This window comes from Python bivittatus, unplaced genomic scaffold (genome assembly GCF_059951505.1).
Source record: "Python bivittatus isolate LINGU-HERP-01145 unplaced genomic scaffold, Pbiv_v1 ctg000700_np1212, whole genome shotgun sequence".
Lineage (NCBI taxonomy): Eukaryota > Metazoa > Chordata > Lepidosauria > Squamata > Pythonidae > Python > Python bivittatus.
Genome location: NW_028277098.1, coordinates 9,213,636 through 9,228,909, shown reverse-complemented (window position 1 = coordinate 9,228,909; position 15,274 = coordinate 9,213,636). Strand labels below are relative to the sequence as shown.

Here is a 15,274-nt window from a genome sequence, read left to right as displayed (position 1 = left end):
TGCTTTGAATAGCCTTAGTATACATGCATTCTCCTAGAAGGTATCTGGATGAAATCTCTGCTGCTTAGTCAATTTAAGTACAGTGGAGCCTCGGTTTACGAACTTAATTCATTCCGTGACTCTGGTCGCACACCGAATTGGTCGCAACCCGAAGGAAATTTCCCCATAAGGTTCAATGTAATTACCGTTAATCCGTTCTGGCGTGGAGGACAGGGAGGTGGCTATTGCTTGAAGGGAGAGTCCCCCTCCCTACGACCACGTGTCAGGGGCGGAAAATGGCCGCGGACCACGTGTCGGGGCGGAAAAATGGCCGCGGACCACGTGTCAGGGGCAGAAAAATGGCCGTGGATCACATGTCAGGGGCGGAAAATGGCCGCGGACCACGTGTCAGGGGCGGGAAAATGGCCGCAGACCACGTGTCAGGGGCGGAAAAATGGCCGTGGACCATGTGTCAGGGGTGGAAAAATGGCCGCGGACCACGTGTCAAGGGTGGAAAAATGGCCGCGGACCGTGTCACAGAAGGGAAAATGGCCGCGTATCCTGTTCGTACCCTGAGGCGGAGTTCGCAAACCGAGGTAAATTTTTGCGGCCAGAGCTGGTCGTAACCCAAAAAGTTCGTTAACAGAGGCGTTCGTAACCCGAGGTACCACTGTAGTCCATCTCTAATCTCTGGAAGCTTGCTAGAGATACTTGATCTCAATGCACAGTTCTTGCACACTCACTGTGCAAGAACTGTGCATTGCACTGTGTAAAGTGAGTCTGAAAGAATGGATTGCTACAGCTCTGGAAGATAATACAGTAAGTGGGGATGGATCTGAAATTGGCTTGTGTTTCCAGCTGCAAACCCCTCTATAAAACATCTCATATTCCTGATTGATATCTGTGGATGTCTACAAAATTCAGAAAATGGTGCTTCAGTTCTATGAATGCTGGCTAGATCTTTATATGAATTGTAGTCTAACACTTCTAGAAGGTACAGGGTTGAAGAAGACTGGCTTACTTATTACAAGTCTGATCATTCACACACCATGTTAAGTCTGCTTGGTAGAATGTTGTATGAACCTACCATTGTGGTTTGTAAACAGTGGTTCATAGCTTTGTGAAGGAGTGGACAGCTTGTGGCTCACAGTGCATGCAATTCCCTCAGTACTCCATTATGGCCCTCAAGCAAACCAAGGCAGCACTGCCCACATTTGGCGGCAAAATGGCTGATTTTAACAGCAGGGTTCTTATTGGTTTGTTTTTAAAATAAGATGGGAAATGGAAGCTGGAGGCCCTAGGAGACAAATCACGTCCATTTATTTCTTTAATAATAAATAATCAACCAACCAACTTCAAGAACCAAAATTGCACCAATCGTTTTGCCATTAAATTTCAACAGCATTTGGTATAGAGGCCATTTGGGAGAGTCTTTAAGAATGGACTTCAGAGGCTTTTCATTCCCACCCATAACTCCCTCTCAAACCTCCCCACCCCCAGCCCCAAAATAATTGGGCGAGGAAAAAGTTGCTACTTTCCATGAATTACTAACATTCTTCAATCCACAACAAAGGTTGCTTTTGCTAGAAACAGAGATGCACAAATTCAGCCTGAGTCTCCAGGTTTCTTCAATAGGCAAGATGTTACAAAGACTGGGGAGGGGAGGAAAAAAGAAAGAAAGCTGATGTGACACAAAGTCCTGAAGTCCTTCAGACCTTTAAGGGAAGGTCTTCAGGCAGAGTAGAAGAAAGATTCCAGATAGTAATTTTGACTCGGTTGAAGGTTCTTGCAAAGCTTGCTCCTGCTATCAGAAGGACTATAGCTTCAGGTAGATAAGCCCCATTAGATACAGTGTTTTGTAGTCATTGTATTCTCCACTTCCCAGTAGCATAATATTCACCTTTTTGCTCCTCTACCTGTGCTTTTAGTCAGTGTGGACTCAATTTGTCTCTGCCTTTTTATTCGTCAGACAGGGATATCTTTCAAGAGAGGAAAATGCAGAGTCATGTTTAGAAATGCAGAAGGCTAAAGAACTAACTATGCCTTGTCTGCATCTTAAGGTAATTTTCCAAGAAGCTGCACCACAGGAATATAACTGACGTCAGAATTAAAACGGACTGAATTTGCTAATGTGCCTCTTGCTGTGCTACCAAATCCTTGATTCTGTATCACTAAGGTCTAATTGCTTGCAGACTTAGATATACACATGCCCTATCTGTTGGAACGGTATGCTCACGTAGCTCCAAATACTGTAAATTTAATTGTACATGGCATCTGTGCAGATATATAACGCAGCAGAATTTTTACTTTTGTGTAATTTGTGCACTTTTTCTTGTGATGAACTGTGGAGTAAGGCTAAGCAGGGCACTGAGAATGTTGTTGTTCCAACTACAGAGCTGATGGGAGAGGTGATACTTTGGGCTCCACTCTTGGCCTGGGAACCTGAAGGTTCACTAAAAGCAGAGGTGTCCGCAAGCTCCGCCCTTTTTGAATGTATGCTGTGATGTTGCATGCACATACAACAGCTTGCAGCGCACTAGGAGGATGTTGTCATTTTGAAGAAAGCATCAGATCCTGTGGATGCCGCTGACTATAAGACTGATCTGCCTCCTAGGAAAACTGTGGTCTTGATGGTGGGGGTGGGATGAGCAGGAGAGGGAGTTAAGCATGGCTACATATATTGGTTGCAAAGGATCTTGTGCTTGTTTATCTCTCCTTGTACCTTTTCTGTCCCTTTTTTAAATATCTGCATAAGATACTAAATAGTTTAGTGCAATGTTTCTCAACCTCAGCAACTTTATAATGTACAGATTTCAACTCCTAGAATTCCCCCAGCCAGCATGTTGGTTTAGTGTTTGTAAGTGGTTAAATGCATACAGATATCAAATCATCATCATCATCATCATCATCATCATCATCAATGGGAAGGACTTGATAGGTGGATAAAAATGCCAAATCCAGTCTAAACATCTGGCTGACTGCGCGACCAACCATAACAACAACAACAAGTGTTAATAAGAAAGACAAAAAAGTCTAGATAGAGGACATTGCAATACCTGGAGACAGCAGGATAGAAGTGAAAGAACTGGAGAAAATCACAAAATATAAACACCTGCAAATAGAAGTAGAACGACTATGGCAAAAGAAAGCAAAGGTAGTACCAATAGTTACAGGCACCTTTGGTGCAATCCCCAAACATCTGGAGCACCACTTGAACACCATCAGCGCTGAGAAAATCACCATCAGACAGTTGCAAAAGGCAGCTTTACTTCGAACAGCTCATATCCTGTGACGATACCTTTAACACCATCAAACAACAACATCTGCCTCTCCCAGGTCCTTGGGAAGGACACAATAGGTGGATAAAAATGTCAAATCCAGTCTAAACATCTGGCTGATTGTGTGACCAATCATATTAATAATAATAATAATATAAATAAACATGGCCAAACTTTCATGAGATTTCATGGCGATATTGCAAAATTTCACTACCTTACAAGATTTGAAGATTAGTGGGGTCATGTAAGCTCATTGTGGCTGCAATGACACTCACAAGCTCCTACGGCCAAACCCTAAGGTAAAATACTCCATTCTCTTTATATTCCCTTTCGAAACTTGGCTGGTGGTAGCTACTCAGTTATATAATGTGTAGATTGTTACATTGATCCAGATGTCTGGGTGGCATCTTTATACTGCATTGTTCAATCACTTGGTGTGTATTATTGGTTCAGCTGCGTGACTGATAGAAAAGGAGTGTGTGCCTTTTCTTTCTTTCTTTTTTTTTTGAAACACAAGTTGTAGAGATATTTTTCCAAAGCCCTAGTGACTGGTATCCTGGCAGATATTTACTGACAGTGAAGTACCTGATTACCTGAAGCTAATCTGTCCGACTGGAAAATGCTTCATGAGGATTCGCCCTCCTTCCTGAATGCTCTTTACCTGTATCATTTAGGGTAAGAAGGCAAATAGCGACAGGCTGGTCTTTGGGACTGCAGTTATGAGACTTTTTTTTTTAGCATTTTTTCCTGTAGTTCTTTTCTGAGAACCTTCCCTGCTGGCTTCCCCATTTACTTTGCTTGTCATAAATCGACAAATGGTTGTAAATCGAGGACTACCTGTATTAATCTTTAAAATTCTCTGTATCAAAGTATTTATTTGAATCCAATTTTTTTTAGCTTTTTTACGTGTCCACCAAGCATGATAAAATGCCCCTTCATGTTGTTCACATTTCCAACATACATTTGAAGTACCTTTATACATTCTAGATAATTTGTCTGGTGTCATATACCACAGAATTCCAAATTTCTTAACACAGGAGGGAGAATCTTAGTACTTAGTATTCAGTGCAGGATTTTTGCTCTGATAATCTGCCTTAAGAGTTTCCTAAAATTAGCTGCTTATTTTTTCCCGTTAGGTTCCTGCAAAAGTTAAGGGGAAACCTGGAAAAATTAGACCTCTTAAATGACTAGTAGAAAGCAGCGGTGTTGATAATAGTTCTGAGACGTTGTGATTGGGGAAATCAGGGAGAGAGATAAAAAAAAAATCAGGATAGTGATTGCAGTTGCATAGCTGAAGCCCCACCCCTTTTTGTATGCCACATGACAGACATAAAAAGGGTCAGGCTTCAATTGTGCAGTTGTAGCCGTCATCTTGATTTTTTTTTTTTACCACCTCACTGTGGACACCCCTGGTTGTGATACTCATACTGGAGGGTGTGCCTGAACAAGTAAGACCACACCTTCTTCATTTTGTGCAGGAAGATTTGCAACAGTAGGGATGATACAGTAATGGAATCCCTGCCTTCTTTAAGTTTGCTTCTGATACCAGATTCACACATCACATGAAGTTATAAGGTGGTTTGATGGTTTGGGCTTGAACAAATAAATGGTCAAACCTGTAGATATACTGGGGCTACAACTCCTAGGACTTCCAGTGATGATATTGTGTTGACTGGGAATTCTGGGAGATGCAGTTGCAACCCGTCTTGAAGTTGTCCAGTAGGGAAGACTAGACTGCTACTTCTTTGGCTGAGTAACAATACAATTTTCTGATTCTGAAGAGGCATTTTTTTTTTGATGAAGCAAGCCATTGGCTGTCCTGAATGGGGATGATGAGTTTTGATCCTGTTGCTGATCTTTTCTTCAAGGTATTTTTAGTCTTACATATTTAGAAACTCACCTACTGTGGGCCAGATGTGTCTCCCCATAAGTCTTCTCTTGTCCGATCAGTGCGTATTTGCTGGAATCTTACGGGTTGTGTGAGCTGGTCCAAAGAAAGTTGTATTCCACTGGCAAGCTTTCTGTGTTTTCCCACTTCAGCTGCTTCTGTTGCACCTTTCACTTCTATTTAAAAAATTCCATTACTAAGGAGAAGACAAAATAGCTGCTGCTATTTTTGGTTGTTAATGCTAGGAGGGTTTTGTTTGTAAGCACCTTTAAAGCAAGGTAAAACATTCAGCAAATAATTGTATGGGGTACACATAAGTGCCCCATATAATAGCCAGAGTAACCCAGAATATGGGTTATTCCGCAGAGCAAATCTAGAGAGGTTCCTCTGGTGAAGAGCTATCTTTTTTTTGGATTTTTAAAAAATACCTAACATTTTCCTGTTCTGTACAGAAGGTGAATCCTGAAATCTGATTTTCCCCCTTCTCTTAATGAGGAAGAATATAGTATCTTGAAAGTGTGACAAAATATTAATTAATTTTAAAAGGGTTGAAAACTTGAAAAGATATCTTTTGCTTACCCCATAAAAATATCACGGTGATTTCTTTGTGCATATCATTAAGACCTTCAAGAATTTATTTGGGGGAGAGAATAACAGTATAGTTGTGATGTGTAGGTGTGCACAATTTAATTTTACTTGCTTTCTGCTAATGCTTCTCTGCCCAGAATAATTAGTGAAGCACAGGTTTTGTGTGTCCTACATCCTACCCAACCTAACAGGGTATTGCATATCATATTATGTTGGGAAAACAGGGAATAAACATTTATGTTTGTATTGGGGGAGTGTTTTCTCTCGCTATTCTGCATAAACCACAATGTGGTACTTAATCTTGGAAATCGAGAGGCACACAGTGTTTCTTTTGGTAGAAATTTGGGTAGTTTTCCTACCAGGATGAAAAATAGCAAAATAGGCTGTTCTTTGCTCCCTGACACAAGTCACAAAGCAAATAAGCAGAGGCTCAGAACAGGGATGTACGCATGGAAGAAAGATGGATTTTTTTCGTTAACTCTCTGACTGATTTGCTAAATATTATCTAGATGTCATAACACTATATATTTGTTAAATACAAAATTGCTACAGTCAGCCATTTTGTTGTCAAATAAGAATGTTCCTGTTCTCTTGGTACCTTTCAGTAAAATAAAGATCTGATTAGATATCACATTTTCAGCTGTCAGTCTCAACCAGTAGATGGCTTGTTCTGAAAATTTCCTTCCTTCCTTCCTTCCTTCCTTCCTTCCTTCCTTCCTTCCTTCCTTCCTTCCTTCCTTCCTTCCTTCCTTCCTTCCTTCCTTCCTTCCTTCCTTCCTTCCTTCTTGAGGGATTTCCTTTCAGAGAGTTATGATTACGAAAGAAGAGACAATGGCTACAAGAATAAGTAGCAAAACTGGATTGTGTGCCATAAAGTGGAAAAGGATTAATTTTAAATAGAGAGTTTGTATGTGTGTATGTATAGATTTTATATGAAGAGAGTACATGCATTTGTATACATGAGACTACGCTTACTGCCTTTAAATAAAAATATTTCAGAGTCTGGTTTGTAGAAACATTCTCCATTTTTTAGAAGTATATTTTCTAACAGAAGGGCTCGAATCATGACTTAGAAAAAGATGGCCTCTCAAAAGTTTAGGTCTGAAATCTTGTGCCTAATTACCCGCAGCTTTACATGGCAAACATCCTAAATGTGAAACCAGCGTGAAGGAGAAAAGAAGGTGCTATCCCATTAATTGCTGGTTTAAGATGCTGTTATTCCTTTTTAATAGATACGATGCAAAATCCAGAGTGGCAACATGCATCATTCTTTGCATCCTGCTCCAGGGTATTATCAAACCAGCTTTGCAGATTGCATAGTGTTCGCAGTGAATATATTCTTCCCATCCTGGACCTGTTATCCATTCCAGCATTTTCATATAACATCACAAATGACCTGGAAACTTTCTACCATCCCCATGAAGAGAAGGCCTTGTGTCTCTTACATAATCTTTCTCCTCTGCTTGGCAGGTTAAATGGAGGCACAGATGTGCATGTCGTTTTATTGCCTCAGCAAAAGTTTCTGCATTCATATGTACCATTTCCCAAACAAAGAAGCCGGGACATTCTTTATTTGTAAATTCAGTGTAATAAAGCAGAAAAGGTGGCATACTTGAATTGGTGCATTTATATTTCTAAACTGAATTGTTGTTGGCTAAATTAACTTATCATTCTCCCCAGTTTAAGGGTTTAACTTTTCATAAGCAGTTCTTGTCTTAGGTCCACAGAATTCAATTTCAAGGTCCTATTAAATCACAAATTAGAGGCATGGACTGCCTTCTGTTGGTAGGGAGATACATATTCCTCGCTGCCACAAGATGTATTTTCTTGTATATTCGAACTTGCACCAAATGTGACTTTGACCCTCCCTCCCTTCCTCCCTCCCTTCCATAACTTCTGAAAGATTTCACAAGATTTAAAATACTATAAACTACACATGCATAGGGGCAGGATAAAACAGGATCGGCAACAATTAACAAAAGCAGATTAAAAATAGTTTGAAGACTAAGCATCTAAAACCCTGGGCAACCAAAAAATATTTTTTCTCAACACTGTAAAGACATCAGGCTGAGTACCAATGGTCTTAGTGGTACTGGGAAGGGTGTTTCGAAATTAGGGGGGCATAACTGAATCAATGATATTCTGGCTCCCACTTGTCACATTTGCCTTCAAAGTCTGCCAAATTTAAAAAGATAAATGGCTGTCCTTGGTTGGTCCAGAGATATGGAGAGATATTGTGGAATATTTCCTCAAGCAGAATAGAAAGACAGATGGTTTTATGGACTGTGTCCTCAGCAAAGTGGATTGGTGATAAATGCGGTACCTTTTGTAATTTGAGAGAATGGAACTATTGTAAGGAATTCCTCTCATCTTCTAATGCAATGGTATTGCTCCAGAGTAGCTGCAGGCCTAGAGCTGTGTCAGCTTTACTTAGCAGATACTAAAATGCTGGGTTTGTGACAACCCCTCACAAGAGCTTTATTCTTTGCACCTCTCTCTGCCCTGCCTTTGGGTTATTACTTTAATTCACACCACATTTACAAGTATAAACAATATATGAATGTGAGCACGTGTCTGTTAAAAATGTTAACGGTATTATGTTCAACCAATACCTAATTATTTTTTGTTCCAATTGATGAACCATCCTGACCTTTATTAGTATGTAGATGTTCAAAACTAAAATTTATCCAGTGAACTAAGGACAGTTCAACATTGGAACTAATCACCCAGAATGGCTCCCCTTGATTTGGATATTTTCAGGCAGAAGCTAGACAATCATCTGTGTGGAATATGTTAATTTGGATTATTGTGTCAAGCAGACTTAATGGCCTTTTCCAACTCTAGGATTCTCTGATTCTACCTCTTGTCAATATCCTTTTGAAATGCTGCTGAACTGGTTAGTGCCCTGGAGAACATGCTCTCTAGTAGGTCTCCTTTTCTCAGGAAAGCCTTAGCAGTATAACTGCTGCCAGCCAGCAGTTGCCTTTTCAAGGAGGTGGTAGAAAGGAGGTAAACGCAAGTAATTGTTTTATATGTCTATTCTTTTTCTTTAGGGTGGCCACTGATCATAACATTGACAACACAACAGCCATCCTGAGAGAATGGCTGAAGAATGTACAAAAACTCTATCACTATGTCGAATGGAGGCCAATGGATGACCCTCAGTAAGTATTGGAGCAAAAGAAATGTGATGTCTAAGTTACTTGGTGGAACATGTATCAGCACATTAAGTTTGGGAATGCAGGTTGGGATTAAAATTCTTAGCCACCTTCCAGAACTCACTAAACTACACCTCTCCATTGGTCCTGCTGTTCTAAGGAAAGTTGTTCTAATTCAGCACATGACATTGGAGAGTTGATTACATAGAGTAGAGTGTTCCTGGGTTGTGGATTTCTGCTATTATACGTGCCAGTGTTCAGTAGTGTGGTTAGTTTCTTGGTATCAGTGGAGGCCCTGGTGAAGAAAACACGAGCAAAGCATGTGTCATACATAAGATGCTGTGAATAATAATAATAATAATAAAAAAAGAAAGAACTGGAGAAAATCACAAAATATAAAGACCTGCAAATAGAAGCAGAACAACTATGGCAAAACAAATCAAAGATAGTACTGATAGTTGTAAGTGCCTTAGGTGCAATCCCAAAACATCTGGAGCATCACTTGAAGACCATCAGCACTGACAAAATCACCATCAGTCAATTGCAAAAGGCAGCTTTACTTGGAACAGCTTATATCCTGCGGCAATACCTTTAACGCCATCAAACAACTGCACCATAAGCTTCATCCCTTTGGGGCATGCAGTACAATGTTGCAACAGATATAGAGAAAGGAGTGAGGCTCATATTGTGATGCTGCAACACTCCTTGTGTCTCTCAGGCCCTCTTTTTGCCCCCTTGTGGATGCTGCTGATTGACATAGCAATTCTCTGTTGTGTCATTATATTTTAAGTGAGTAGCTACATTACAACTGGTATATTCTAATGGTATTGAAATTTTTACACACACACACTTTTATTCTGATCATTATTTAAATGGAGGATAAGGCTATTATTGTGGAGGGTAAGGCTACCAACGGCCATTAGTCACAATGACTATATTTTGTCACTAGTATTGGGAGCAACAAGTCTTTGCTTTGGAAATCCCAGAAGACATTGGGGGAACTGAATTTCAATCTGATCTGAATTGGTCCTGCATGATTCAGGTTGGTCCTCTGCTTTGATCCTGCATGACTCAGGTTATACTCTTAACTTTTTTCAATCTAGAGAAGAAATTAGCCAGGAAAATTTGCTGGGGTAGGCTTTCATGCCAGTTCTTGGCATTACTACAGAACACATTTCCTGTTCAAAATGCCTAATAAGAATGTTGAAAGTGAGCATGATTTTGTTTGTGAGGTTTGCCTCACACTAGTTTTCTTTCTGTCCTGGAAAGCAGTAGTAAAAAACAAGACCACCTAGGCCAGATAAACTTTAACTTAGCAGGACTGTGTGTAGAAGTTTTTTGTTTTTTTTTAACCAATGTTGTGATTTGCAGGTAATGGCGGGATAACATAAGACAACTAACTCTACAATATCTATTCCTAAGTAAGCTGACTGCATTGAATGACACAAACTCCTAGATTAATGCAGATAGAATTGCAGCTTAAGAAAATCTCTGAAAAAAAAGTCCTCCTGCTTTATCAATTGCTGAGAGCAAAGAAGGGGTCTAAAGGATAGCAGACCTCTTTTACAGGCAGCAGGAAGAATTCTTTTCAGCTGTAGAGCTTGCAGATCAAAGCAGTTGGGGGATCTAAAAATACTGCATTTGCCCTGCTGGATCAGACTAGAAGATAATTAGTCCAGCATTCTGCTTCTGACAATGGTCAGCCAGTGATCTCTGGAAATTTACAATGTGGGCTGTGCAAGGCATGGTTATCCCACTGTTTATCGCACACAATGCTATTTCTATGTGGAGTTTTCCCTCTTCTTAAGCAGTTTGATAACAAACCTTTTTTCTGTGACACTTCATAATCCTTTTTAACAGGGTTCCTCAACCTCAGCAACTTTAAGATGGGTGGGCTTCAACTCCCAGAATTCCTCAGCCAGCCATCTGGCTGGGGAATTCTGGGAGTTGAAGTCCACCCATCTTAAAGTTGCTGAGGCTGAGGAACGCTGCTTTATAAAGCTGTTAAAGCTGTATAGGTCCACATACGCAGCCTGAATGAATTCCCCATGCAAGCTCTTGTATGCTATACAAACCTAGAGGCCTAGGCTATGGAATTAAAAAAAAAAAACATGTTTATGTACAGTTCTCCATCATTCACAAAGCACTCATATAGGACAAGAAATGCAAGAATGCTGCATGTTCCAGTAAGTCCTTGGTACACACTCCAGGAATAAATTTAGAAGTGTTTGCTCAGAAGCATCATTCACATTTTCTGCTCTAACCTTTTGGGAGCATTTGAGGTGACTGACTTTATTTGTTCCGCCTGATTTTTTTTTTTTTTAATTAAAATACTGAACCAAGAAAAGTCATACTCAGCCTACAGGAGCCACAGTATGTAACCTGGCAGAAAGCACAATTTTCTTTTATTTTCTTCAATTGTTAGGTTTTACCCAGAGGAAATTGGACCGAAACATTGGCCAAATTCCAGATTCACACATGTGATGAAACTGAGGCAGGCTGCTCTGAGAACTGCGAGGGAAAAGTGGTCTGACTACATCATGGTAAGATTAAAAACTTCTGGGCAGCCAAGCTGGCTTCCTTGCTTGCTTTTAGCCACTGAACTTTCAGAGAATTATTGTGTCTGACATGGTAAAGAAGGCCATTTGAAAAATAAAATAAATCATCTTATGTTGCATAAATACCTCCCTTGCCCAAAACGTGGATATATGTAATTTTTTAAAAAAATGTTTGCTGTTAGCAGATGTTGTTCCTCTTTAGTTGTACCTTTGTTATTCTTTGTTTTCTGACCTGGATTCCTGGTCATGTAGATCATAGTTGAATTGACACATGGTTTATTTTGACCATGACTGATTGAACATGTCAAAGTGGTCTGGTTCACATATAATGCTAAGCTATAAATTCTGGCTAAACACCACAAGGGTTAGGGTCCCATAAACATGCAATATGAAAACAAGTAGTGCCTCATATTAATGATTGGGTTCAAAATGTTTAGTTTTGAGTTAAGAATATTGTATGGACATCATTTTGTTTTGTAAACTATGGTTTGTGGCCTAGTGTGAAATGTGAACCCAGCAACTCCAGCCATAACTCTGTCTTGTTTTAGTCACATATACCAAGATTAGCAAAAGACCTCAGTATCTTTATATTGCCAGCCCTTTGATGATTCGAAGCAGTGCCTGACACATAAAAGGATCCAAGATGAACCTTGAGGGTAATATGTATACTTCCCCATTCTCCACAGAGAAAATCGGCTTGATTGTTATACATGCTTGCCAGGAAGGCCTTCTGTCTCCAATTCCAATTATCTAGCGCAGTGTTTCTCAACCTTGACAATTTGAAGATGTGTGGACTTCAACTCCCATGCTGGCCAGGGAATTCTGGAAGCTAAAGTCCACGCATCTTCAAGTTGCCAAGGCTGAAAAACACTGATCAAGTGGCTGGCAAGACAAGTAACTTGGTAATTTATTATTATTTCAGCTACTTCAGGCTGGGATGTATCAAACAAACGTAGAAGCAGATTCTGATTCAGCTGCAGTTGTCTTTGCATTCTAAATGCTTCCAAATTGGACTTATTTGAAAATACCTGGAATTACACGCTCTTGTTCATGGAGTGAACAAATCCATAAGCTTCATTCCAATTTAGCAGTGAACAAACTTGCTGTATAGCATCACATTTAGGGATGAGCAGATAAGGAATTAGAAAGTGTTGCAATATTTGCTATTTGCTAAACTGTACATCCTAGTTAGCTGTGAGGATAGATTTTTTAAAATATAATTATGATGGAAGAACTTTTTAACAAGATAAAAACAATACAAATATTAGAAAAGAAACAAAATAAGGAAGAATAATGAACAAGTAAGAAAGGAAATAGAAAAAGAAAGGAAAAAGAAAAAAGAAAGAAAAGATTCTAAAGAAGCAGCTTCCGGTCTTTTTGACAGTGGTTATAAATGCATTTATATTTTACCCTCTCTAAGATTACATCATAATTTCCTTCTTTCCATAAGCTACCCATTTTCATCTTCAAACCCATAAATCACAAGTTCATATTTTCTTTTTTTTCAGCAAAAAGTCCATAAGGGGTTTCCAGTCACTGATAACTGATCTTTCTCTAATCAAACAAGTCAATTTTGCCATCTCTGCTAGTTCTGTCACCTTCACTAACTATTCCTCCATTGTGGGTATTTCAGAATCTTTCCATGTTTGCATATATAATAGTCTCGCAGCAGTAATCATATATAAAAATAATCTTTTGTGGCTCTTTTCTAATTGACTGTCCATTAATCCCAGCAAGAAAAGTTCTGGTTTCAGTTGAACATTGATCTTTAAAATCATTGTATGTATTTGAACCCAGAAATTTGTGGCTTTTTTACAAGTCCACCAAGCATGAAAAAATGACCCTTCATGTTGTTCACATTTCCAACATAAATTTGAAGTGCCTTTATACATTCTAGACAATTTTTCTGGAATTATATACCAATGGTACATTATTTTATAAAAATTATCTTTTAGATTGTAACATAATGTAAATTTCAATCCTTTTAACCACACATTTTCTTACTGTTCTATCAGTATATTGTGTCCAAAGTTCTTAGCCCATTTTATCATATAGTCTTTCACTTATTCTTCTTCCATTTCAATTTCAATACTGATTATACATTTTAGCAATTACATGTTCGTCATTTGTACATAGTTCAACTTCAAATTCTGTCTTCTGCTGCTCAATTCCAAATCTCCTATTATCTGCCTTAAATCTTTCTCTTAATTGTGCATATGAAAACCATTGAAAACTAAATCTTTCTGCAGTCAGTTGCTCTCTTGATTTCATCTTATGTTCTCCATGTTCCTGTTCTAAGTTAACTATTTTTCTTTACTTACTGTTTCTTTCCTATAAAATGCTTCTTGTGCTGCGATTCATAAAGGCGTTTTTGGGCACAGTCTGTGTTTATATCTGTTCCATATTCTCAGTATGGCACTTCTAATATAATGATTCTTAAAATCTACATTAACCTTAACTTTATTGTACCATAGAAAACCATGCCATCCGAACCTCAGATAGTACCCTTCTAATTCTAATATCCTCTTATTTCTCAGCAGAATCCACTCTTTCATCCAGACTAAGCAGCAGGCTGCAAAGTATAATTTCCAATCACACAGTCTCAATCCTTTTTGATCCTTTACATCTTGAAGTATTTTATATTTAACCTTTGTTTTTTTCCCTTGCTATATAAACTGAAATATGTCTTTCTGCCATTGTTTAAATGGTACATCAGTTGCCAAAATAGGTATTGTTTGAAACAAAAACATCCTTCTTGGCAAAACAATCAATTTTATCACAGAAATTCTCCCCAACAATGGTAATTATAATTTCTCCCATCTTAACATTTCCTTCTTGATTTCATTCCATGTCTTAACATAATTATTCTGGTATAACATACAATTCATATTAGACATAGTGATACCCAAGTATTTAACTTCTTTCTGAATCTTAAAACCAGTTTTTTTCATCAGTGTGTTTTGTTTTTTGATGTTCATATTATTTGTTAACATCTTTGTCTTTTGTTTGTTAATTTTAAAGCCAGCTAATACCCCAAAGTCCTTTAGTTTTTCCATTAATATTTCTATTCCATCCAGAAGATCTTCCAAGATTATCACCAGGTCATACACAAATGCCTGTAATTTATACGTTTCTCTTTTAATCCTCACTCCAGCAATTCTCTCATCTTGTCTTATGTCTCTATTCAATACTTCCAAAGCTAAACTAAATAGCAATGGTAACAAGGGGCATCCTTGTCTATTCCCTTTCTGTATCTCACAAGGTTTTGTTAATTCCCCATTTGCAATTATCTCTGCCTTTTGTGAAGTGTAAATTGATTTTACCCATTTGTTAAAATTCTCACCAAAGTCCTATGAGAATAGATTTCTAATTGAAATATATGCACTATGTTCATTTTGCTGCTTCACAAGAACTCAAAGAGTGATAACTTTTTAAAATCAGTTTTGGATAGGGGACATGAAAACTGTTTCATTCTCAGAAGAATTTAATTGGATAAAATCTTATATTTTTTCCTCCCCGTTTTTCTAGTTCATAGATGCTGACAATTTTCTGACGAATCCAGAAGTGTTGAATCTAATGATAGCAGAAAATAAAACTCTTTTGGCCCCAATGCTTGAATCTCGGTCTCTCTACTCTAACTTCTGGTGTGGAATGACACCTCAGGCAAGTAATGTTACTCTATTATTTATTTAAACAAGATATATAAGCAAAGGAAAGCTCCCAAGAGAATTTAGATTTGTTTCAGTCTGAAAGGGAAAAACAAGAATGTGATTAACAGATGAATAAGATACAAATCATATGAATGAAAAATGACTCTGGTGAATC

General features: G+C 38.5%; 1 protein-coding gene across 3 annotated transcripts in view; it reads left to right on the top strand.

Annotated features, from left to right (window-relative positions):
- COLGALT2 (collagen beta(1-O)galactosyltransferase 2) overlaps positions 1-15,274 on the top strand; it is a 53,206-nt gene that overhangs the window by 18,968 nt on the left and 18,964 nt on the right. For all 3 annotated transcript variants that reach the window (XM_007426293.3, XM_025165470.2, XM_025165469.2), the window contains exons 2-4: positions 8,787-8,897; positions 11,317-11,434; positions 14,978-15,112. In XM_007426293.3, coding sequence (XP_007426355.1) covers positions 8,787-8,897; positions 11,317-11,434; positions 14,978-15,112 — 364 coding nt within the window. The remainder of the gene's footprint in view (positions 1-8,786; positions 8,898-11,316; positions 11,435-14,977; positions 15,113-15,274) is intronic.